We start from the raw sequence: 22,604 nt of genomic DNA on the forward strand, positions 1-22,604 counted from the left end.
AAAATAAACGCACAGGACACTATTTAGCAGGAAGTTAAATTCTCCTCTTACTTCATTTGCCGTCTACGTTTACTATGGGGTTGACTATTTGGCAGATGCGCATATCCTGTGATGACATAATGTCGAGCAGGGCCTGTTGCCCTGTCGTGAATAACAGATAGGACTTTGCTTTCATCTGGACTTAAGTATATATTAAATGTCTTTAGTGATTTCATGGTGTTTTTTTTGTATTATTCAAAATGCGCGTCTCTACCTAAGTTTGGGAGAGCCTTGCTGAATAACATTAATATTTCTGGTAACGATCACAGTGCGCATCGTATGCGACCATTGAAGTATACCGTACATGTATGCAATGCATAGTATTTGTTGGGATTGCCTTATACAGTGTGTGTGTGTATGTATGTATGTATGTATGTATGTATGTATGTATGTATGTATGTGTGCACCACACACACACACACCACATATTGTGTTGTACACATACACATATATATATATATATATATATATATATATATATATATATATATATATATATAGACTTTATTAATCTTTAAAGTATTCTGACACTGGGCTTTAAATCCTTCCCGGTTGCTTCCCAGATAGTGAGCTTTCAATAAAAAACTAGGGAAGGTGTAAGCCCTAGAATAACACACTAGTGCTGGACTAGTACATTGCATATGCAATCTATTAGTCCACAGATATAGTGTTTATGCAATTAATGTAATTTTGTTTTAAAAGCTTAAACACCAGTGTAAATTATGCCTTTTTCATAATCAAATCATTTTCTCCATAACCCATCTCATGTATAAAGTCAGGCAATATCTCAATAGAAGTGGTTTCATTGTTAATACATGTTCATAACAGAAACACTTTCAATGGAACATAATGAAGGGCCATACTTGAAAACACTTTTTTTTTTAAATATAAAATTGAGAGAAAGGGGTGCATTTTATTGATCTAACAGCAGGACATCTAAATACCAATACCACTTAGTAAAAGTCAGTGTCTTCCTGTATTTAGTGCTACAGATGCCAAAGTATTATCATATCTCTGTTTGCTCATATGCAAAATCTTTACATGTCAACACACTGAAGTTGTTGAACATGTCTTTTCAGGATTGTGAGCCCTTTTTTTGATCTGGGATACAGTGTTAGTTTATTCTACACTGTGATAGCTAACAGAAGAGCATGCATTCTTCTCTCCATCAAACTGCAGGCCCCTTTTTTTGTGTACAGTATGTCATTCAAGCATCTGCCAGTTTGCTAAAAGACTTAACCATCCTGAACATATGTCCAGTAAATAATACATTGTGTGTTTCTTACCAGTCTGTAAACTGAGGTATATAGGGTCATTCCATCTCAAATGGATCAAATTCTGGAGAGCTTTCCTCCATTCAGCCACCTTTTCACATCATCCACTTAACCAACAAGATTACCTCCTCTTTAACAGTTCTGTAAGAAGTTATTTGGGGGACCTTTTTTCCTATATTGTCTACTCTTCAACAATGCTGCCTCTATCAGTGAAAGTCTTTTGTTTGCTGCTCAAGTGCCACCTCATCCCTTACTTCTAATCTTTGGACTGTGACTTGTGCATTACTGTGTTAAAGGCAGTACAGGATTTAGTAAGTCATAGTGTTTGTATCGTAAACGAAGGCTTAGGCACAAGTAGAGTACATGGTCCTGTGTTTCTTAAATATAGTTTAGAAATCTAATTCTGTCTCTAGGATCCTGAATGCAACTCTTTTCAATTTTGTGTTTTTGTGCTTAAGTGTGCAGGCATCCTAAAGTGTGAGGACCATGAACGGGCAGCTGGACCTGAGTGGGAAACTAATTATTAAGGCTCAGTTAGGGGATGACATTCGCCGAATCCCCATCCACAATGAGGACATCACATATGATGAGCTGGTGCTGATGATGCAGAGGGTTTTCAGAGGAAAGCTGCAGAGCAATGACGAGGTCACCATCAAATACAAAGATGAAGGTACTTTTTTATCACAATAAACAATACATCAATGTAGACCATGAGCAGAGCGATACCTGTTAATTGTACAATAAGTTTCAAAAGGTTTTTGACACTCTGATTACTTGTGTACAGTTCCTATGTACTAGATCCATTAAGCTATGCGTGTATGACAAATATTGATAACACGCAAGTTAGATGTCAATTGTAGGTTACAACTCATGTGTAGCAGGGCTGGGGCCATGCACATAATGAGGTGGGCATCTGTGATTATTTATGTATTGTAAATACGACTGTTGTGATTGTATAAGTAAGAACAGGATTGGTTTTCATAGGGAACCTACCACTGTGTAGCAGCCTGGCTACTGTGTTAATAGTTGCTGGAACGAGCAATTTATGTGTATGTGTTTACCAGCTACGAGCTCCTAATCAGCATCTCCTTTTATTTGATAGTTTTTGTAGTGTTTATTTTGCCTTTTATACGCAGGGCAGTTTGTCCCCTGTGAGCTATCATTGCTGGTAGCGTCACATGAGGTCCCTGTACTATGTAAGTAAACCTGCACACCTGCTGGCCTGCCAATCCCAACTTTCTGTCTCTGTTTCTTGTCAGTCAAGCAGCGAACACGCATCCACGTCATCCAGAGAGATCATTCAATCATTCATTCAGTAAGGACCTGCAGTAAGGGGCTCATATGTCTGACTTGCTTATAGCCAATCGGAAACACCTTTAGTGATCAAGTACTGTCTGGAATCACTTATTGGAGAATGCTCTCCCCATCAAGCTAGTTAGTCAGGCATAGTTTAATGCCACTTATCAGATGTGAGTTTTTACATTAAGCCTCATACATTAAGGGTTGACCAAAAAAAGTAAGTTATTATGGTATTGAGGGTAATTGTAAAAATAATGTATGGTACATAATAATGAATGATGTGTAAGGTCATTAGTGACTGCTTTATATTTGACCTAAATCACACTGTAGTCAGGCTCTTTATTTACAAAGAAATAGTTAAATAGTTTAAAAACAATTAACCCTTAGCGGTCCATTTATTCAGTACTTGTCAGGTGTGTCCGGTCTAATTTATTTTCATACACGCTGTTTATTTTACACGCGCTGTTTAAAATATATATTTTTTCAGAATAAACCAGGTTTAAAGGCACTGAATTGCAAAAGTACACTCCATACTGCATCTCTAGCTAAGCTCCACCCCTTGTTCGCTGTATTTTTCACATACTTCTTTACAGACGTACATACTGATAAATCCTCTCCTGATTACTCGTTTTATCACCAAACTCCTCAATAATGCGATCCAAGTTATTATTTTATTTTATTGCTAGAACATCTCAAAAAGCTCTGCAAATGTCTGGGGCCATCAGATACGGCCACTTTTTTTTTTCTGCTTCATTCGGCCATTGAAAGTTTTTCTCTGATTTTTCTGGAGAAAAAATGACTAGAGACCTGTGCTTTACGTCTTTTTGATGTCGGACAGGGTTCGACATCGGACTGGACTGGAAAGGGTAAATTGTTATGTTGGACCTGGTCCAACATAGGGTTAAGAAATACTACATTGAACGCACACCGATGCAGGCCTGCAGGCCTGCAGGCTCCCGGACAGACTACATGGGTCGCTGGTGTGCGGTGAGCCGAGGACACCCTGGCCTACCTTAGCCATCTACCCGAAGCACCCCCCCCCTCCCCCCAACTCGAACCTGTGACCTCCAGTGGAGTGCCTTTACCAGATGCACCATTCAGGACCCCTGCAGCAAATGTTTTAATAGCTACAATATATATAAAAAGTAAATTTGTTTGTGACAACAAAAGGTCATTCAATATTATTTTGACAGTTATTTACACAGATATTTGTTTTTACTAAAGATACAATCAGGAAAGATATTTAATAGGTTTTGTGCTTTACGTAAATGTTTTTTTCTGCAAACTAATCCAGGTACTTTTGCTACTAACCATAGCAAAAGTATAATGAGCAGACTTTCAGTCTAATGCTTCCTAAAAAGTGAAGTTACTCCCTTTCTTAATGTTTATCTATAATCTAAATTTACTGCCATTCGTACAAAACAGATTAACTAATGTTCTTAATCCTAATTCAGGGGATCATCATCACTTTAGACTGCACAAATGTTTACTACAGTTACCAGTTGTCTTATTATTGTTATTGTGTTTTTTGTGTGAACACGTCTCTCTTGCACTTAGATGTATACAGTAAATGGCAGTTGAGTTTACAAAACAGAAGTTCTGACAGGTGGAGGAGTCCCAAAGGTATTCCATTTTGTAAGACAAGACAAGCTAAATCAGAGATTTTACTAAATTTAGGTAGTCCAAGGTTAACACTAATCTGGGTCTGTGAAACCAGCCATATAAAATCTAAATTAATTTATAATGAATGACAGTACAACGTCGCATATCCGACCCCCTGTGGACTGGGGTATAGGCGGATATGTGAAAGTCAGATTTGCGAGCATCTATAGAAAAAGCATTTACACATCCATAAATAGGTTAGTGAACAAAAACAACACGTAAACTGATTTAAAAGTGGACATTTTTTGCTTTAAAAGTAAGAAAACATAAAGCAGATGAATTAGCTACAAATAGTGTTGCTATGCGGTTTGCTATAAGCCATCTCCACGCAAATCTTTGAAAAAAATAAAAATACAAAACAAACAGTAAATGTACAGTAACCTGCAACTGATGGCTTCTTTCTAAACTCTGGAAGTCCCTGCCTTCTGGTTCTGCTTTTTTAATATCTCTGTCATGGTATTTTGTGCTCTTTACTGATATTGCCAACAGCCGATAAGCAGCTTGGTTAGAATATCGCTTCAGCTATTTTAAACAAACGGCCGGTAAGCATTGCATTTATGAAGCTTGCTTTGTTTAATTCAGATGCATTTAAAAGCTACAACAACACGCTGCCAATATCTGCAAGCGTGCGCTCCATCATAAAAATGCATTCTTGACTGGTGTCACTGCTACACGCACCTGATTGACACACGCACACAGCCCGCCTCTCTTAAAAGGGAACGCACCAAAAGGCTGATTGCTATAACGCTTTCTTTCTGTTTCCATCACGGAAGCCGCATTTGCTGCCAGTGCCATCACTCTCGTAGCCTACTTTTAATATTTATTTATTTGTTTAGCAAGGCTGTTCATTGATCAGGTCAGTTATGTGACGGTCGGATATGCGACATTCCACTTTATTTGTTTCCAAGAACCAGGTGCTACTTATTTAGTTAGTTAAAGGTGACTAAAATAAATACAAAAATAATATTTTAAATGTATTTATTTTTTTTGTTTTATTTTTCAGATGATGACCTGATTACAATTTTTGATAGCTCAGACCTATCCTTTGCTATTCAGTGCAGCAGGATACTGAAGCTAACTCTCTTTGGTAAGTTACTGAATGTCTGTATGTTCACACATTTATCTGCAGATCTGCCACAAGAGGGAGCTCCAACTTCACAGAAATAGATAAGTCATGAATCCCACTATCCACTAGATGTCAATGTACCCTTTACATGTGTATTGGTGATATTTGCATGAGTTGGTGTTTTTTTTTTTTTTTTGGAAGTGACAATAAAATTATTTGAAAAATAGCATACTCGCATTTAGGTGCTTTTTAAAAATTATTTGAGTCATCCCAGATAACTTGATATAAATAGAATCCACTGCATTATGTGAATATGAAAATATTTTACAGACCAGTAATATAACTACACATTTTTTGTCAACAAATTGTTACCATCGGTGAAAGTAATTAATAAGTCACAACTTTGAAACCTTGAAAAGTGCATTTTAAATTTCTCACAAACTGTGATTTTAATAGGAATTGACAGGTCCTTGGTCTGACTGTTATATAGAGAATAATGTACGTGGTAGTGTGTGGTGAATGAGAATGTAATGTCGACTCAAGGGTGTTCATTAAATTCTCATTCATCACACACTACGACATGCAGTATTTTTTAAAATCTCTGGTGAGCAATTTTGTCCTGCCAGAGTTCCAATGTTCTGTGTTGCTTGTTGTGGGGGGCTTACTCATACAAGTCTATGTCAGTGATTTATTTGACCAAGCGTGAACTGCATAAAGAATTGTATTTAAAATAGTAATGTCTTTGATAACCTGAACAACATTTAAAACAAATTTTGCATTATGTGAGACAGTAGAGAGAAGACTGCAATTGCAATTTGAGGTACAGTTGGACTTCCTTTCAGTTTGACAGCTCTTGGGTCACGCACTGTTGTTGGTGTTAATAAACGTGTGTTTATCGTAATAACTGGCCGATAATTACGGGAAATATCAACTGGATGAGCCCATTGAAAAGAAATGCTCACCAGTTACTATAATGAAATGCTGCTCGTAAGGGTTTAATGCCTTTACACAGTTCTGTGGCTGCTGTTTAGGACTTCAACTCAGGATCACGTGGACTTGCATGGATCTGTATATATATACAGTACTACAGCACTCTAAACTTGTAACAAAAAGGGCAAGGCCAAAATGACCTTCAGTTCATTAAATTTGTACAGGGGACCAAGGCCACTAAACTTAAGTCAAGGTCAAAGTGTAGTATGTTGTGTAATTATGTTTAGGAGTTATGTATATAACATTATTGGTTACAGAAAGAACAACACAGTTAAACTAATATTTATTTATTCAGAAAATGCCAAAAAAAAAAATTGGTCACCAAATCCAGTTGCTGGGTGCCACTTTAAGAGCAAGTTGGTTGTTACCATGTTCAGCTGCTTAAAATACAACAATTTATTAAGACTCTAAAGTGATAGTAAAACACATACTTATGTTAGTACTCGGTTGTTTGTTGCCTTATTCTGTTGAATAGGTAATCTATGCAGTTGATGACTACAATGAACTCCATATTTTATATTTGAGATATTTTGAGTGTCTTATAGGGAATTGGTGACAACACCTTCAATTATGTACAGTTGTATGGGAGGTGGCGTGCTGCAACTCGCACGCTCAGTGCAGTCGTGTCAACCTGAGAACATGTAACACAGACTGCTGTAGTGACTTTGGTATACAATTTATTTATATATAAATTAGTCTCCAGGTGCACTGTTTAAGAACGTCCAAATGTTAATAACTGAGACATACCATAATAGTTCAGTGATATCATGTAGAACTCGGATTCCCTTGACAACAATTGACATCCACACAACGTATATATAATATACTATATAATATAAAACAGTCGTTTATTTAAGAATAAAAGGGGTGCACAACTAATCTAGTATTACAGAAAGGAAAGGCTATTGATTAGAGATAGGTGTGAATGGTAATATGCAGTTCATTGATTCCATAGTCAAACGATTACAACGACCATAACATCATTAGCATACATGGTTAATATACTAATATTGAATATGTCTTTTCACACATTATCTACTTTGCATTAGTTTTTTCATTACCTGTTTCTCATTGTAATCGATCATTTCAATATGTATGAGAATTCAGCTTCCCATTTAGCAAATTAGTTTTACCGTGTTAATTTAGTTTAGACGCGATGTACCAAACTAATATGTTATCATCCTCAGTTAATTATATATTCAAGTTAACTCAAATGGGGCAATGATGAAATTCTCTGCATTTACGAGGCAACTCCTTTTGAACTGCACATTTCAAACAAACATAATACATTTCTTACACACACTAAAACAGGAAGTTATAGTCTATTCCTAGAACAGTTTCCACTTAAAAGTTATGTAGTTTGTAAGTGTTCTTGTGGCAATTCTGTACGGCTTTGCTTCAGTTCATTTTGTGCAGATACAAACAAAGACCCGCTTTCTCTGGTAGGACAGACGGCAGGGCCCTTCCTCAGAAGATGATTTTAGCCATTATTCAGCACATTGGTTCTGCCTTGCCTTCTGTGAATTCGACCATGTGTGCTACCATGATTTATAGAAACTTTCTTTAGAGCAGTGTATTATTCATTTCGTTCCTCCGAACTCCCAGCCACCTAGCGGGTGGACACTCCTTGTGCACAGCTCCTTTGCGGACAGCACACTTGGTCAGCACGCATGTCTGGAAGCAGCACCACGCAGCAGAAGCTTGCAGCTCACACTTCGAAAGTCAGCAGGTTTTGTGATTCGCACTTCAACCCTATGATTGGTTAGTCTGGTTATTTTGTGCAGTGCCAGAGTCCATGTGAAGTGTCTTTCATTGGTTGTTCTCTTACCGATGTGGCCCCTTGCTCTCCATTGGTCTGCTATTTCAACACCTGTTGGCTGGATTTACGACAAGGACTGGTTCTCATCTTAGTGTCAAGGTACTCAGAATTGTCTGTAGTTGCCCTCAGCAAAATACTACTGGTGCCGAAATGACTCATTCAGTGTTAGGTACAGATAAAACACTTGTCCAGCAGTTAGTTTATGACTCTTTCTAAAAATATTCTTTGTCAGTGGGGGAGTTTGTGACCAGACCAAGAAGACACAGAGAATGGTTTAAGATCCCCTCTGTATATTCCAATTCTGTTACTTTCATGAACAGAATGGTGTGATGACTCCCTTTCCGACGCTACACTGCTATTATGTTTTTAACTTTACGTGTAACCATTTGTTTCAGTAAAAAAAACACGTTTCAGCGAGTTTGTTCTGTTTTTTACAAAGTTAAATACGACAGTAAATTTCATTTATTCGCTAGTTCGATGTTTATTTATTTTTTTAATTTTTTTAAGTACACTTTAATTACATTCCCAAGTATTTGGGTTTTGCTGTCTCTATTCTTGGCAGTCTGTTTGCAGCAGCTGACCCTGCTTTAGTACAACACTAGCACTACATTAACATTACAGTAACATCTTAAGTTACTGGGCCTGCTTCTTTGTAACCAAATATATAGATGCGCTGCTAAAGATGAAACAACAAATGATAATCTGTTCATGTTAACTCAAAACTTTATTTAGGCACCCTGCGATTAAAGTGCAAAAGACAACATTGGTTTATTGGAGTTCACAAAGAGCGTTTTTCAGCTTGGTACAGTAGCCTTTTCACTTCCTTTTTTTAATTTTGTTTAATTGACCGTTTACTGCGTTTCAGCCCCTCCTGTTATAATAATTTTCCTAAGTTTTCAGGGCATTCTGTTAATGCTTTAGTTTTTCGTTCTTGTTGTAATCTTTTGGAATGCAACATTTCATTTTAAGCTAATATACCCTACTCACACACATTTGGTCACCATCACAACTGCTGCATGAACCTGTGGTTACCATATTCTACTAGTGTTAGTACAGTACCTCTGGACTGCCAGACATTTGTGTTCGATCAGATTGTGTCTTCCCTCTTGCACTTCAGTTTAAAACATGTGTTATGCTGTTTTTTTGTTTTTTTTTCCTTTACAGACCGACATCATCGCACATTCATAAATGTTGATACAAGTATTGCGTATGGAATTGGTGCCACGCAATCATGTTATTTGGATCCAAACGCTTCCTAATACAGGCTTCTCTCTAGGTGCTGAAGCTGGAAGGGCACTGTGGCCATAATGGCAGTGAATTTACATTCATTTTAAGGGACATTTATAAGGGCACCCACGGCGTGAATTTCGAGCCCTGGTGTTATATTGCAGTATAAAGCCATTCTGTATTATGGAAGGTCACTTAACTTTCTGTTACTACTTCTGATTAAAACACTGTTACATCATTACTTAGCAAAATGTGGACATTAATCCAGTTGCTTTGATTGATAACATTTATGATCAAGGCAATAATCGGTAACTAATGTAGTATATCAAGACTACTTAGCTTGGCTATTTCGGAATATTTAATGACTCCAGGACAGAAGGTAGAACTCTGGTAGCTTAATTATCTGAACACTTTTTAGTTTAAAAACAGATCTAGGAAATGTGAATAACTTATCCCCATTCTGTTATTTTGGCTTTAATTGTTTGGGTTTGAACACAAGAAGTAGACCTCTTGGCATTGTGGTTTAAAAATACATATTCAAGCAGCTGTTGACTGTTGCAGACTTTTTAAAGTCATTTTTAAAAATGTATTTTAAACCTATTGCTTATCAATAGCCCTTTTTCCATCCTACTTTGAATGTTGCAAACAAGGGTTATTTCGAAACTAAACCGGTGTATCTTTCTTTGTTTATTGGTGTTGAGCATGTAGGAAAACAAATAAATTGTAAAAAAAGTATATTAAAGTATATAACATTTTTATCTTATAAAAATAAACAAATAAATAAATAAATACTTTGTTTAGCTGATGGCAAATAGAATTGTGAAACAGTCGGTCTTTTGCTTTTTCTTCACATACCTAAGAAAATTGGAGTACTGTTACAACTAGTTTAAACAAAACTGCGTTGATAATAAGTAGGCTATCCTGCTGCAGTTTTTTTTCTTGTTTTGCAATAGAGATGCATTTGATTCCCATCTCTGCTGTTATTTTTTGATGTGAGCTGTTTGCATGATGCCTCAAAACTTTTTTTGCAACAGCAGAAATAAATGGTCAGACTTTTCGTACAGTATAAAAACAATTAAAAGCCAAGAAGAACATAGCGTCTTGACCACTGGTTTAGAATTTCACATTTAAAATGCCCTGATTTTGTGTATCAAGGTTTTATGAGTGAAGACATCATTGAATCAGCACATCACAAACTATCTATGTACAGCTTTTATTGCAAAAGGTTCTTGTAATGGTTTGGATTTATATTGAAAAGGTCATTTTGAATTGTATGCATATTTCCTTTCTAATGTTCTTTTACTCATTTGCTCTGCACATTCAGTTAGCTTGAATTTTTTTCACAATGTGCTAGGAAAAGTGACGTCTGTATGGGGTTAACTCAATAGGAATATGAGAGACGTTGGAAGTGAAATATCTTGTGTAATTTATTAACGTCTTAAAATGTGTTGAGTCAGTTCTGCGGTTGTGCAGTGGAGCCATCAGATCTGTGTTGTCTTCCGCTACTATAGGTATGGATCCACAGTGCGAAAAGTAATGGATTGGCAGGAGCATGTTTCAGCCTGTTTCCCGAGTCTTCAGGGGGGTGGCAGAAGTGAACCGGGATTAAACAATTGAGCATTTAAGATTGGTTAGAAAACTGGGGTAAAAAATTGATGACTACATTTATATAAAAAAAGAAATTCCACAGTAAAGTCAACGATACCTTAACAAGGTGACTGTCCATGGGCGAAAACCTTTGTTAAAAACAATATACAAAAGAAAGTGATTTGGAGTTTTCCATTGAATACTTGAAGAAGCCTGATGATTTCTTCAACTAAATGTTATGGTCAGACAAATCCAAGGTGGAAGGAGGAAAGGAGAAGAATTTAAAGAAAAGTTCATCATGCCCAGTGTTCAACATGGTGGAGGTTGTGTGATGGTATGGGCTTGTTTTTATAGAAGGATCAATAAATGTTGCAAAATATCAAGACGTTTTGCACTTTCTTTTTGTTACCCAGCACTAGAAGGCTTATTGAACGGAAGTTTGTATTCCAGTAGGATAATGACCCTAAGCATTCTGTTATGGATTAGCCATCTCGGTCCCCAGACTTCAATCCCATCGAGATGTTGTGGATTGACTTTTGAAGGCTGCTGTTGTAAAAAGGAAACCAAAGTCAATTGCAGAACTCAAAGTTGTATGTGTTGAAGAATGGGCAAAATTCACCAGAAAGATGCCGGGAACTGATTTCAAAATACAAAAAAAGACTTCAAGCTGTATAGGTAACAAAGGGTGGGCACAGAAAATACTAATGTAAAAGTGCCCAAATACTTTGGTCAAAGTATGAAATTTAGTTTTTGCATGTTATTTTTCATTTTATGTATATTATGTAATACTTTGTTTTATTATAAAGCTGAATCTGTACTTTTTTAATGTATCTATCAATAGAACAGTTAGGAATTGTAGAAAAAATAACTAGGTACCTGTGCTTGTTGTCTTTTTGATCGGACCGGAAAGAAAAAATTCTGGTCTGACATAAGACCTCAAAGGGTTAAAATAGATATGAATGTTTAACCTTAATCTGTTTATTTAGAATTTATACAGACTCATGCTAGTCCTATAAACATATGAAGCCATCTCTTTTTGTGGTATAAATTAGTGCAAAACATTTTAAGCATAGTTGCTGTAGCAGTTTGAAGCTTATGGGACAAGGTAATTTATTCCAGATGAGGTGGATTCTGCTCACTGTCACAATCATTAGATTTTGGCTTTGGACCACATCACATCCATAGAGTTACAATAGCCAGATGTTTCTATGGAAGAACAAACTGCCCATGTGTTTATTCTGTTTTTCTATTTGTCTTCACATACACCTCTTGACTGAAAATACAAAAGTCTTCCACATGATCAGTCAAATATTTTAGAATTTTGCTTCTCATCTGCACCATCTTAAGAAAAATAATGACAAAATAATAATTTGAAAATTTGAAATTTGAGTAGCCTATGTAATTGATTTAACAAAATGTTTTTACTATTATGAAGTGTGGGTTGTCATCTCTGTACAGAACTGTATGGGAGGTCTCTACCCCCTTATACCTACCTACCTATAATTTTGCAATGTGTATTGGTGTTCCGCTGTATATCGTGATAACCCGTGGTTTAGGTACATTATGGTATTAATACCATTCCTTTTATTCTACACCGCAATTATCGTCATTTCTTTATAGAACAGTTAACACATTTTTCAACTGCAAACACGCTTCTTCTAAATCAGGTGATGGTATTTGCAGCCTTAGCAAAGTGTCTGAGGAAGATCTTTTTGTGACCTGATACTGTATTTTGATAATGGTTTTGAAGGAAACTATCAGCGACACAGAATACATGTTTCAACTGTTGCGTTCTGTTACCCAGAGCCTGCTGCGCTGGATGCTCTTTACTGCTATCTTTCTGACGTCACATGCAGCTTTTAGAGAAACACCTGCAAACCTTGGAACGCAGCACACATTTTCAACATGATATATTTACATTTGTCTGGATTATTGACAGTCAGTTTAATGTAATTGATTAGCATTAACTATTGTGAAATTATACATCACTTATTAGGGATTTAGTGTATTGTTTGTTTAAATAATTGATTTATTTAATATAGTGTTGATAAGGCTGTTCACGGTTACTTCATTGTAACAAGGTGGCAGCAGTAGTTTTAGTGGTTGTTTGCATTATGATTAGTAGGTCACTCATGATCTTTGCATCGTCCCTTTGGTTCACAGCTGCAGCCAGCCTCCCGCAGTAACATTTCAAAGTTGCGCTGGGCCATGCAGAATCTGCACATATTTCTATGGGTGTTGAGTGACGTCTACAGCGCATCTCCGAGATTCTGTGCAGCATTGTGCAGAACTGCGGAAATCTCCATGAAAGGAAGTGTGATTTGTTGGTTTTATTTTCGTAAATTGCAGTAATTTAAGTGATTTACATTAGTCTTTTTTCATTTTTTAAGCCATTATTTGATAACTTGCATGATGTACTGTATACCATGATATTGAGGTTACCACAGTGTTTTTTTTTTTTTTTTTTTTTTTTTTTTTTTTTTTTTTAAACTTTTATCATACGTGCAAATTTTATACCAACCCATCCCTAATACCAAAATCCTACGATACCTAATACCGGGGTAAAATAAAAATATTGTAGTATCACGGTTTTTCGATACCGTGTTTTATATATTTTATTTTTTAGCTTTTAAAATAAAGCTCTGATTGTGTGCTTTAAAATCAATTGAACTAAGCTTACTCATTTCCTCTTAGCGAAAATGACCAACTATCCTGCGCGCTCTGGGAAAAGCAGTCATGGCAAGTGCTGACAAGAAGCTTGGTGTAGAACTGTTTTAGATTTCAGCCAGATGACAACGGCAATCTGGTTCAACGTGGACTGTCAAAATATCAAACGTGTTTTAAAGAAGTGAAAAACAAACAGAGGAAATGCCACCAATTTATTGAAATGTCTTTCAGATCGCCACCCCGATCTCTTTGCTGAAGTTTACTCTGTAGTTTCTTCCGTTCTTTTAGTTTAAGTGAATTCCAGTTAATATTACTTATAAAAAATAAAGTCCCAGCACAGATAACACATAAAACAGGAATGCGCTAGAAGCTGATCAAAAGGGAGTTCTTGATGCTTGTTTACGTCATCATTACAGTGCATTTGCTGGAAAGAGCAAAAATAAAAATTGCCGATGTGTCATTAAAACTCTACCCAATGTCAGATGTTAGCAATATTCTTTTGATTTTGTGTTGATCCATATTTTATGTGCATGTAATACGACAGCTGTGAAAATCCTGTGTTTTGAGTTGCATGTATGAGCGGTGGAAAGACCAGAATGAATACAAACTTCTCTGCCAGCATGTCAGTTTCCCTAACAGGATCAATGTGATGCCCCGCCTGCAGAGGTTCCGAATCACACAACAAGTCCGCCCATGCAGACAGTTACAGGTTCTGCATGAAAGCAATGAAAAGTACTTGCAGTTTATTATAGTAAGTATAGTGTTAGTCTTTTGTCTAATTTACTTTCTTTGCAAGATTTTTAACAACCAAATGAGCATGATGGGCCGAATGGCCTCCTCTCAATAGTAAAATGGCTTATGTTCTTATTTAATGTGTACTGGGGTATTATTTTAAGAGACATTTGGCTTGAAACAGAATTATGTTTTAATAGTGCATAAGAGGCAACTATATTAGTGGCCCATTTTATTTTGTTTTAGAATTGTAGCATTTAAATATCATGCTTAACTTAATTTTTCACTATTGAATAGCGTATGTTAGCATCGTTTTTAGTAATCCAGTTCGCCAGATATATATATATTTTTTTCCTGCTGAACTAATTTTATTGAATTATTTATAAGTGGTGATTTTCTAAATATCTAACACTATAAAACTGTTAAACTAACGCAGTGTTTAAAATGAAGGAATACGTTTGTGTGTATTCCCTAATGCAACACATTACTGTGTTCCTTTAAAAATAAATGTTTTACAATGTACATGAATCAATCAGGCTAGTCTAGTTATAACTAGATATCTCTTTATAAACTGTGTTTTAATTGTTTTACTTTCTAAAATATTTGAACAGTATATATTCATGGAGGTGTTATGTTGTAGCTGACTTTAAGAACATAAATGTTACAAACGAGGAGGTCCATTTGGTCCATCTTGCTTGTTGGGTTGTTTATTGATCCAAGCAAGAACCTCATCAAGCCATTTCTTGAAGTAATCGTGTAAATCAGCTTCCAAAACAGTGCTTAATTTTTTTCATTCCTTGCTCACGTTTTAGGGCACTTCTAAGATACTCCTGTGTGTAAAACATCTGGCCTAGTTATAAAAAGTGTGCTTCAAGGGAAGTGTTACTTTGTTATTTAGTAGAATTAAGAGATTCCTTGAAATTGGAGTATTTGAAGCTAGCGAAAATGCCAGCATTCTCTTTTTATATGTAAGAAATAAAAAACAAAAAGGTGTCACTTACACGAAGTGTTGCTCTTTCTTATCAGTTTTATTTGAATGTTATAGTCTGTGGCAATGACCTTTGAATACCCTGGAACTTGTTTTCAGCAGTATATATAGATAGATAGATAATTTAAACATAGAGCATCCACTATGCTGTAGCATTATTAACTGTGTATTAGTCTCATGTACTTTGCACTTGCAAAAAAGAAATTTGGCAGCCATTTAACATGTAATGGACATAAGATTCAAAATATCGTGTTAGTATTGAATATCTTGATACTGTGCATGGTATCGCAGAACACTAATGTGTGTAAACTTGTATTTTAAACAAGGTTGAAATGAATCTGCTTTGGATTAGTTCAGTCCGTTTTATGTTCATTTTGTTACTATAATCTCTCCTTTTTCCATAAGGCAGGTGATGTAATTTCCTGCACTGTCAAGTATTTGTGCTCTGCTATCAATTATGATCAAGTAACTGTTTTTTCTAATATTATAAAAAGGCAGTGAGAGAGTTTTAAAAGAAGTAGAGTCCCACCACTTCACACAGTTCCTGTCTTAAAAAGGGATGAACACGTGCTGTCTTTATGACCTCACGTGTGCCTCTGTGCTGAAGGCATGTGTGAGTGTGTGCAGCGTGGCTGCTCAGCTTTTACATTGTTGGGAATTCATGAACTTGCACACGCTTAAGGATGAAAAAAACAATGAACATCCCTGCCAAATTTGTAGTGTCATACTCTCCCTGAGCAACCCTGAATATATCTGGTAATTGTACAATTTAAATAAAAATTGTATGAGGTTGAGGCTTGCCACATATCTTAATCTCCTTTGGTGAGTGAGCTGCTTTTCTGGCGCTGAAACCTGCAGAATTCCAACAGACTTCTATTTGGGTTAATACTCAAAATTGTTGATTTACATTATATGCAACATTAAAAAACCTTTGTACAGTTTTTAACATTGAAGATTTTTATTTTATAAAACTGAGTCAAGGAAACTTTATATCCCCATAGAGTTTATTAGTCATAGAAAGATGCAGCTTCAGTGAAGGATCACTGCTCGAAAGGTTTGCTCAACTTCCAGACCAATTTTTCTCCCCAGCTGAGAATGTCCAGTTATGCTTAATTACTCACTGCAGCAATTCTTCACAACAGTTCAGGAGAACTAAAGGTCAGTGGGTGTCCTCCGATTCAAAGTCTCTATGCCCAGGAAAAGCACGATGAGGAGAATCAATCCTTGCCAATGCGAGGTTCCCAGTGCAGTTTCAATAAAGACGGGCAACTTCACACAGCCAGGGCGCAACCCTGCTCGTCTGTGACTGTGCTACACACCCTGTACAACATGTGGCTGTGTCGCTACCTGATGAGACACTCGTGGACTCCCCGGCTTCTCAACCTTTAGAGCAAACACCAAATGACTGAATTGGGCAAATTATCTATTTTTGCAAGCACATCATTCTGAAATGCCTCGCTTAAACAAAACAATTTCTAACTTATTGGAAATGTTCTACATAGCCCAATTTATACCCCGTGCACTAATATATATATACACAAACAGTAACACACCACCTACAACATAAAACATAAAAATGCACATAGGGGTGGGGCATCCGGCCACATTGCTTTGTAATAATTTTTCATTTTATATGTTGCATTTGTTTTATTTTATGCTCTTAAGTATTTGCAAAAAACACAAGGCTCTAGTTCTAATACACTGCCATGTGGTGGTAGAAGCAGTTTCATACCCTGAAATAGTTTACCTAGATGCCAAAGTAAATGCATTGTCAACAGGGCTCCAGACTTTGACTAAAATGGTTACAAATGCAAAAATAAAAAGTTTTCCAACTTTCTTTCAGGGTTAGGCATCATTTGAACATAACAAATTCTAGAAGGAGAAAAGGCCATTTGGCCCTCCTATGCTCGCTCCCTGTGATGCAAACGTCATCCGTTAACCTGAGGAAAAACAGGTGGCCAAGCTCAGGCACTATCTCCACTATAAGGAGGCTCCTGCTGTTAAAAGGCTGAACTGCACCCTCACTATGCTATTGGGGGTTGGTAACCGGATCCCATAAACTCGCCGTGTTACAAATACAAGTCCTGGTTCGTGTACCTGCCGATCTCAATCCTGATGATCCCCGAGTCACACCCGCGCTGTCTTCTTGTTGTTGTTGTCCATTGTCTTGTTTTATTTCGCTCTCAGGTTTCATGCTAGGTGACGCTGTCACTGATAACTCTCTTGAGCCGAACGCTGGTCCTTTCAGCCACACCTGGATGCACGCAGCAGAATGCTGTAAAGGCAATTTAGGAGGAGGAGCGCGAGTGTTCAGTGCAAACTCCCTTTATGGTCGGGAGCACCTCAGGTTCCAGGCAACCGGGGACTCCTGGTCAACCAAACCCTGACAGAGCCCCGTCAGTCATTTGGCTGTCAGTGCTTCCTTGCTGAGCACCCAAGCTGCATGGTAGGAAGTGATAATTATTAATACAAAACAAACACAACTTTAATTCCCTGTGCAGGGCTACTGCCCTGCCACACCCCAGTTTAATGGAACAGTTGTGATGGTGACCAAATGTGTGAGTACTGTTTTCATAAGGCTGGCTTTCAAAAAAAATAATTTGGTAGACAGGTGTAGCATTGCTATCAGTGATTAAAGTGACTGTCGATCTAAATCAGTCAGTCCCAGGGATTACCATATGTGTGCATTAGTAAAATAATCTACACTGTTTTTATGTCATATCTGTCCTTGTTAATGCCCCTTGGACCATAAATAGTGTTTTTGTAAAATATGAGAAGGGGGGGTTATTACCACTGTTTATAAACATGTATACAATTGTGTGGGTGGCGTGGCTATGAAACAAACTCAAACCTTGAAAATATCCATGCGGTCACGTGTGTTTAGACTTCTTTATTTCTTACCATAGCAAATAGAGATTTTCATCATTCTAAGTGCAAATCACTGAATGTGGAAGTTTATTGGCATTGAAAACCTGAACTGAATTAGATTTTAATTTAATATTTGACTGCCAGGACCTCAATCATCACTGACCTAATAATCTTTACATTCCAAATGAAGGGGGATGCAATATTAAGTGTTTTACAATTGTTACAGTTTGACAGGTTTTCTTCTGTTTTATTTTATTTCCAGTTTTAAAGAGTATCTGCACACTCTTATTCCTGATAATGCACAATTTATGGAAGTGATTGTACTACTATACCAAGAGACACAGATTTTACCCCTGGAGAAAAGCTAAGGTACTCGCTGCCAAGCCCAGTTAGCTACCAGAGAGTGCCCATCACACTGCCAATAAAATCGTTTTAAATAGTCTTGGGCTCAAACAGAAAAATAATATGCTGTATATTTTTTTAAATGAATATTTATAATACAAAGTGTAATTGTTTTTCAGATAAATGCATACAAGCACCAATGTATAAATTTAAGATAAACAAAAAAAAAAAGACCTGGCAGTGTGACATTCAGTGCCTCGCACGCTTGCCAGGCCTAGTGGGGAGTGAGCTTGTTATAGATTAAATGTATTCTGTTTTGGGAAGTTTGACTAACCTTACAGCTGCAATTGGGGGAGCTGTTGGCTGAAATGAAGTTATCCCACATCAATTTAAATCAAGTGCATGTTGCTCACGTCCTGCCCCTGACAATCAAAATGAGGAGTTAAAAAATGGATAAATCAATACATTTTATTGCATAGTAAATCTTGAAACACTGCTATTCTACACCTTGTAGGGTGTTGCTCCTGCTGTGATCTGTCCTTGACTGTTCTAGACATTAACATAATACTGGTGTAACAAAGCCTTTGTATTTGGCGTTCATGGACTGTATAACTGGTTAGTATGAGTCATTATGCTGGAGGCAGGCTTGCTGCTAGACATAATTTTTGAACTGCAAAAACAATATTAAAATACAGTGTAGTTTACATAAGTGCAAATACTACTAGAATGCAATATGAGATTTAGGATTTAAACAATTTGTATATACAATGACATGATCGTTGACATAAGGTACTGCACACAGGAAATAAAAATGTGCATTATAAATATCATATGGGAGATACTGAAATTGGAGAAGGAATCTATGAAAAAAACCTAGGAGTTTTTGTTGATCTCAGAAATGTCTTCATCTAGACAATGTACGGAAGCTATAAAAAGGCCAACAAGATGCTTGGATATATTGTGAAACGTGTTGAATATAAATCAAGGGAAGTAATGTTAAAACTGTACAATGCATTAGTAAGACCTCATCTTGAATATTATGTTCAGTTCTGGTCACCTCACTACAAAAAGGATGTTGCTGCTCTAGAAAGAGTGCAAAGAAGAGCGACCAGAATTATTCCAGGTTTAAAAGGCATGTCTTATGCAGGCTAAAAGAATTGAATCTGTTCAGTCTTGAACAAAGAAGACTACGCTGCGACCTAATTCAAGCATTCAGAATTCTAAAAGGTATTGACAATGTCAACCCAAGGGACTTTTTCAACCTGAAAAAAGAAGCAAGGACCAGGGGTCACAAATAGACATTCAGAACAGAAAATAGGAGGCACTTTTTTACACAGAGAATCATGAGGGTCTGGAACCAACTCCCCAGTAATGTTGTTGAAGCTGACACCCTGGGATCCTTCAAGAAGCTGCTTGAAGAGATTCTGGGATCAATAAGCTACTAACAACCAAACGAGCAAGATGGGCCGAATGGCCTCCTCTCGTTTGTAAACTTTCTTATGTTCTTATAGTAGTGCAAGGAGTGCATCAACTGAGCGTCCAGTAACATGGTGCTTAGGCCAGGCAAGTCCAGTTTAATAGTAAGAGGAGTAGATCAAGAGATCTGAAAATGTAGAAGCTTCTCTCCGAATTCCTCAAGAAGCTAATGACACTTTATCACAGGGAAGACCCTGTTGCTGGTTCAGCTTCGCTGCCGCTGTGGTAAATAGGAAGGCTTGCTCGGAGCCAAGCTGATGACATTTTGATCAGTACATTTATTATTCAATCGACAACTCAGTGGAGTCAGACGAGAGTGACGTGCATGTCAAAACTACAGTGTTTCAGGTTTCCTTTGGGATCGTGCTCTGTCATTGCTGGCCAGGTTTAGCACCTTCCTATTAATCCCAACAACTGTCTTTTAATTAATTGAAAGCTGATGTTTATCTTTCTGTATCTTTATCTCAAGAGGTTATCCTGGTACCTTGATTCAGTTGTTCAAGTCATTTAGAGTATAACTGCACTGGAAGCTACTTTCCTAATTAAGGTATGATATGGGTACATTGCAGCTGTAAACTTCCCCACCAGTGTAAATTAACCTCGCAGCAGAGTGTTTAGCGTCATCATCAGCAACACCGCATTTAAAGGTGTTCAGGCCTTTTCTTTAATATGTTTACAAGCTATAACTATTTTGACTTTTCCTTCTGTTCTAACAGTAAATGGACAGCCAAGGCCTCTGGAGTCTAATCAGGTGAAGTACCTTCGACGAGAGCTGATCGAACTTCGAAACAAAGTAAACCATCTGCTTGACAGCTTAGAGCCGCCTGTAGACCCAGGACTCTCTGCCAGCATTACAGAGAATGGTAAGCTTTTAATAATTTCCAGTGGTACAGTAACTTTTTCATTGAAGGTTATTTTCTTGAAAAAATTGCATTTTGCAGGTCTGGAGATGCACAGTATTTTTTTCAAGTAAGTATAAATAGGCTAATTGTAGTTAATGCTATCTTCTATATCCATTTGTGATTTATGCTATTAATTGCTAAAAACTTATGGGAATCCATTCACAACTGTGTTAGTGTCACATATATAAGCACAGTTATCACATACAAAACTGTTGTTTCATGAAAAGTATATTTTAATGGACACAGAAATCCTAATGGTAAAGGTCTGTAACTTCAGTCCTCCAGCTTGGATTACACACTTTTTCCTGGAGTGTAGTGTTACATCATGCTGTTTTTGTTAGTCATCACAGACCTATGCAAGCCAAAAGAAATCTCAGAAGAGAGAACAAAAAAACTAAAAAATCAATCAATCAATAGAAGCTAGTACAGGGACATATTTCAAGATTTAGTTAAGACGATTTAGTACTGGGTTTAGTGGCCTGTTTAAAATCCAGTATATCCTACTGCTATGGTGGTGCACATACATCAAAATGGTTATTGTGTTTCACATCTGCAATGCAGCGGATTAGCATTAGGGTTAACCTAAGATTAAAGTCTTCAAAACATAGTGGTTAAATGTGGGGTGTCATACCAAGACTACATACTGTACACACAGCTGGTTTGAAGTTTTTATTGCAACCTAGTCATCATACATCTGTCTTTACCCTGTAAGTCTCCTTTAACTATCTTGTGCGGCCACGCAGATAGCAGGCTAAAAAAGCGTTTGCCAATTTTAAGTTTAGGTTGGTATTTCATTTGGTTAAACGAGACCAGTTGATGACATTTGCAGAAAATATCAGTTCCTTAGCTACAGAGCTCTGGCAGGAGTTTCTAGATTTCAGAATAATAAATACATTAGAAAAAGATACTTTTTTTTTTTTTTTTAATTTTATTCTTAAAAAAAAAAAAAAAAAAGAAAGAAAGAATGGAACATTTTCACAGCTGTGATTTTTATGTAGCCCCAAAGTGAATGCTTTTAACAGCACTGAAGGGAAAACACTCACATGGTGGAACCAGCTAATATTTTAACCAGTCTCGGGTCGAAAACGCATGCAGGCAAACCCTGTAAGAAATTCTGATTTCAGTAGTCCCCTTGTTGTTTTAAATGATCCCTTGCTGACTTAAAGAATATACTCAAAGCATTGTAATAGTCACTTTATCATCTACTGTGCAGCCCCCAGGTACACAAGAGAGTGATTCTTAATGTACTGTGCTGTGTGCTACTGTGCTGTATGTTGCCGCTTATGGAAGTCATGTCGATTTAAAATAGTCTGCCTCATTTGTCTAAGAGCTGCAGTCCTGTAGGGACTGAACAAAACAAGGCAAATACACTACATATGATGTAGGTAACATTAATTATGGTAACATAGAATTAATGTTACCTACTGTTTCCAGAGCTTTGAGTTCAAAAGTAAACCCTGTATGAGAAGTCAACCAGTCCCTGTTATAGGATTGTCAAAATTCCAGTACAGCTTGTATGCTGGTCGATGTCAACATGTGACACAGTTTTAAAGTTTAAAATGTATATGTGTGTGTGTCGAATATATATTATATATATATATATATATCTATATATATATATATATATATATATATAATATATAATATATATTTATTTAGAAAAATA

At 36.8% G+C, this 22,604-nt stretch overlaps 1 protein-coding gene across 2 annotated transcripts in view; it reads left to right on the top strand.

Annotated features, from left to right (window-relative positions):
• LOC121320837 (protein TFG-like) overlaps positions 1–22,604 on the top strand; it is a 48,903-nt gene that overhangs the window by 422 nt on the left and 25,877 nt on the right. For both annotated transcript variants that reach the window (XM_041259523.1, XM_041259522.1), the window contains exons 2-4: positions 1,772–1,983; positions 5,278–5,361; positions 20,753–20,899. In XM_041259523.1, coding sequence (XP_041115457.1) covers positions 1,800–1,983; positions 5,278–5,361; positions 20,753–20,899 — 415 coding nt within the window. In that variant the 5' untranslated portion in view covers positions 1,772–1,799. The remainder of the gene's footprint in view (positions 1–1,771; positions 1,984–5,277; positions 5,362–20,752; positions 20,900–22,604) is intronic.

The sequence above is a fragment of the Polyodon spathula genome, chromosome 9 (assembly GCF_017654505.1).
Source record: "Polyodon spathula isolate WHYD16114869_AA chromosome 9, ASM1765450v1, whole genome shotgun sequence".
In the NCBI taxonomy this organism is placed as follows: Eukaryota; Metazoa; Chordata; class Actinopteri; order Acipenseriformes; family Polyodontidae; genus Polyodon; species Polyodon spathula.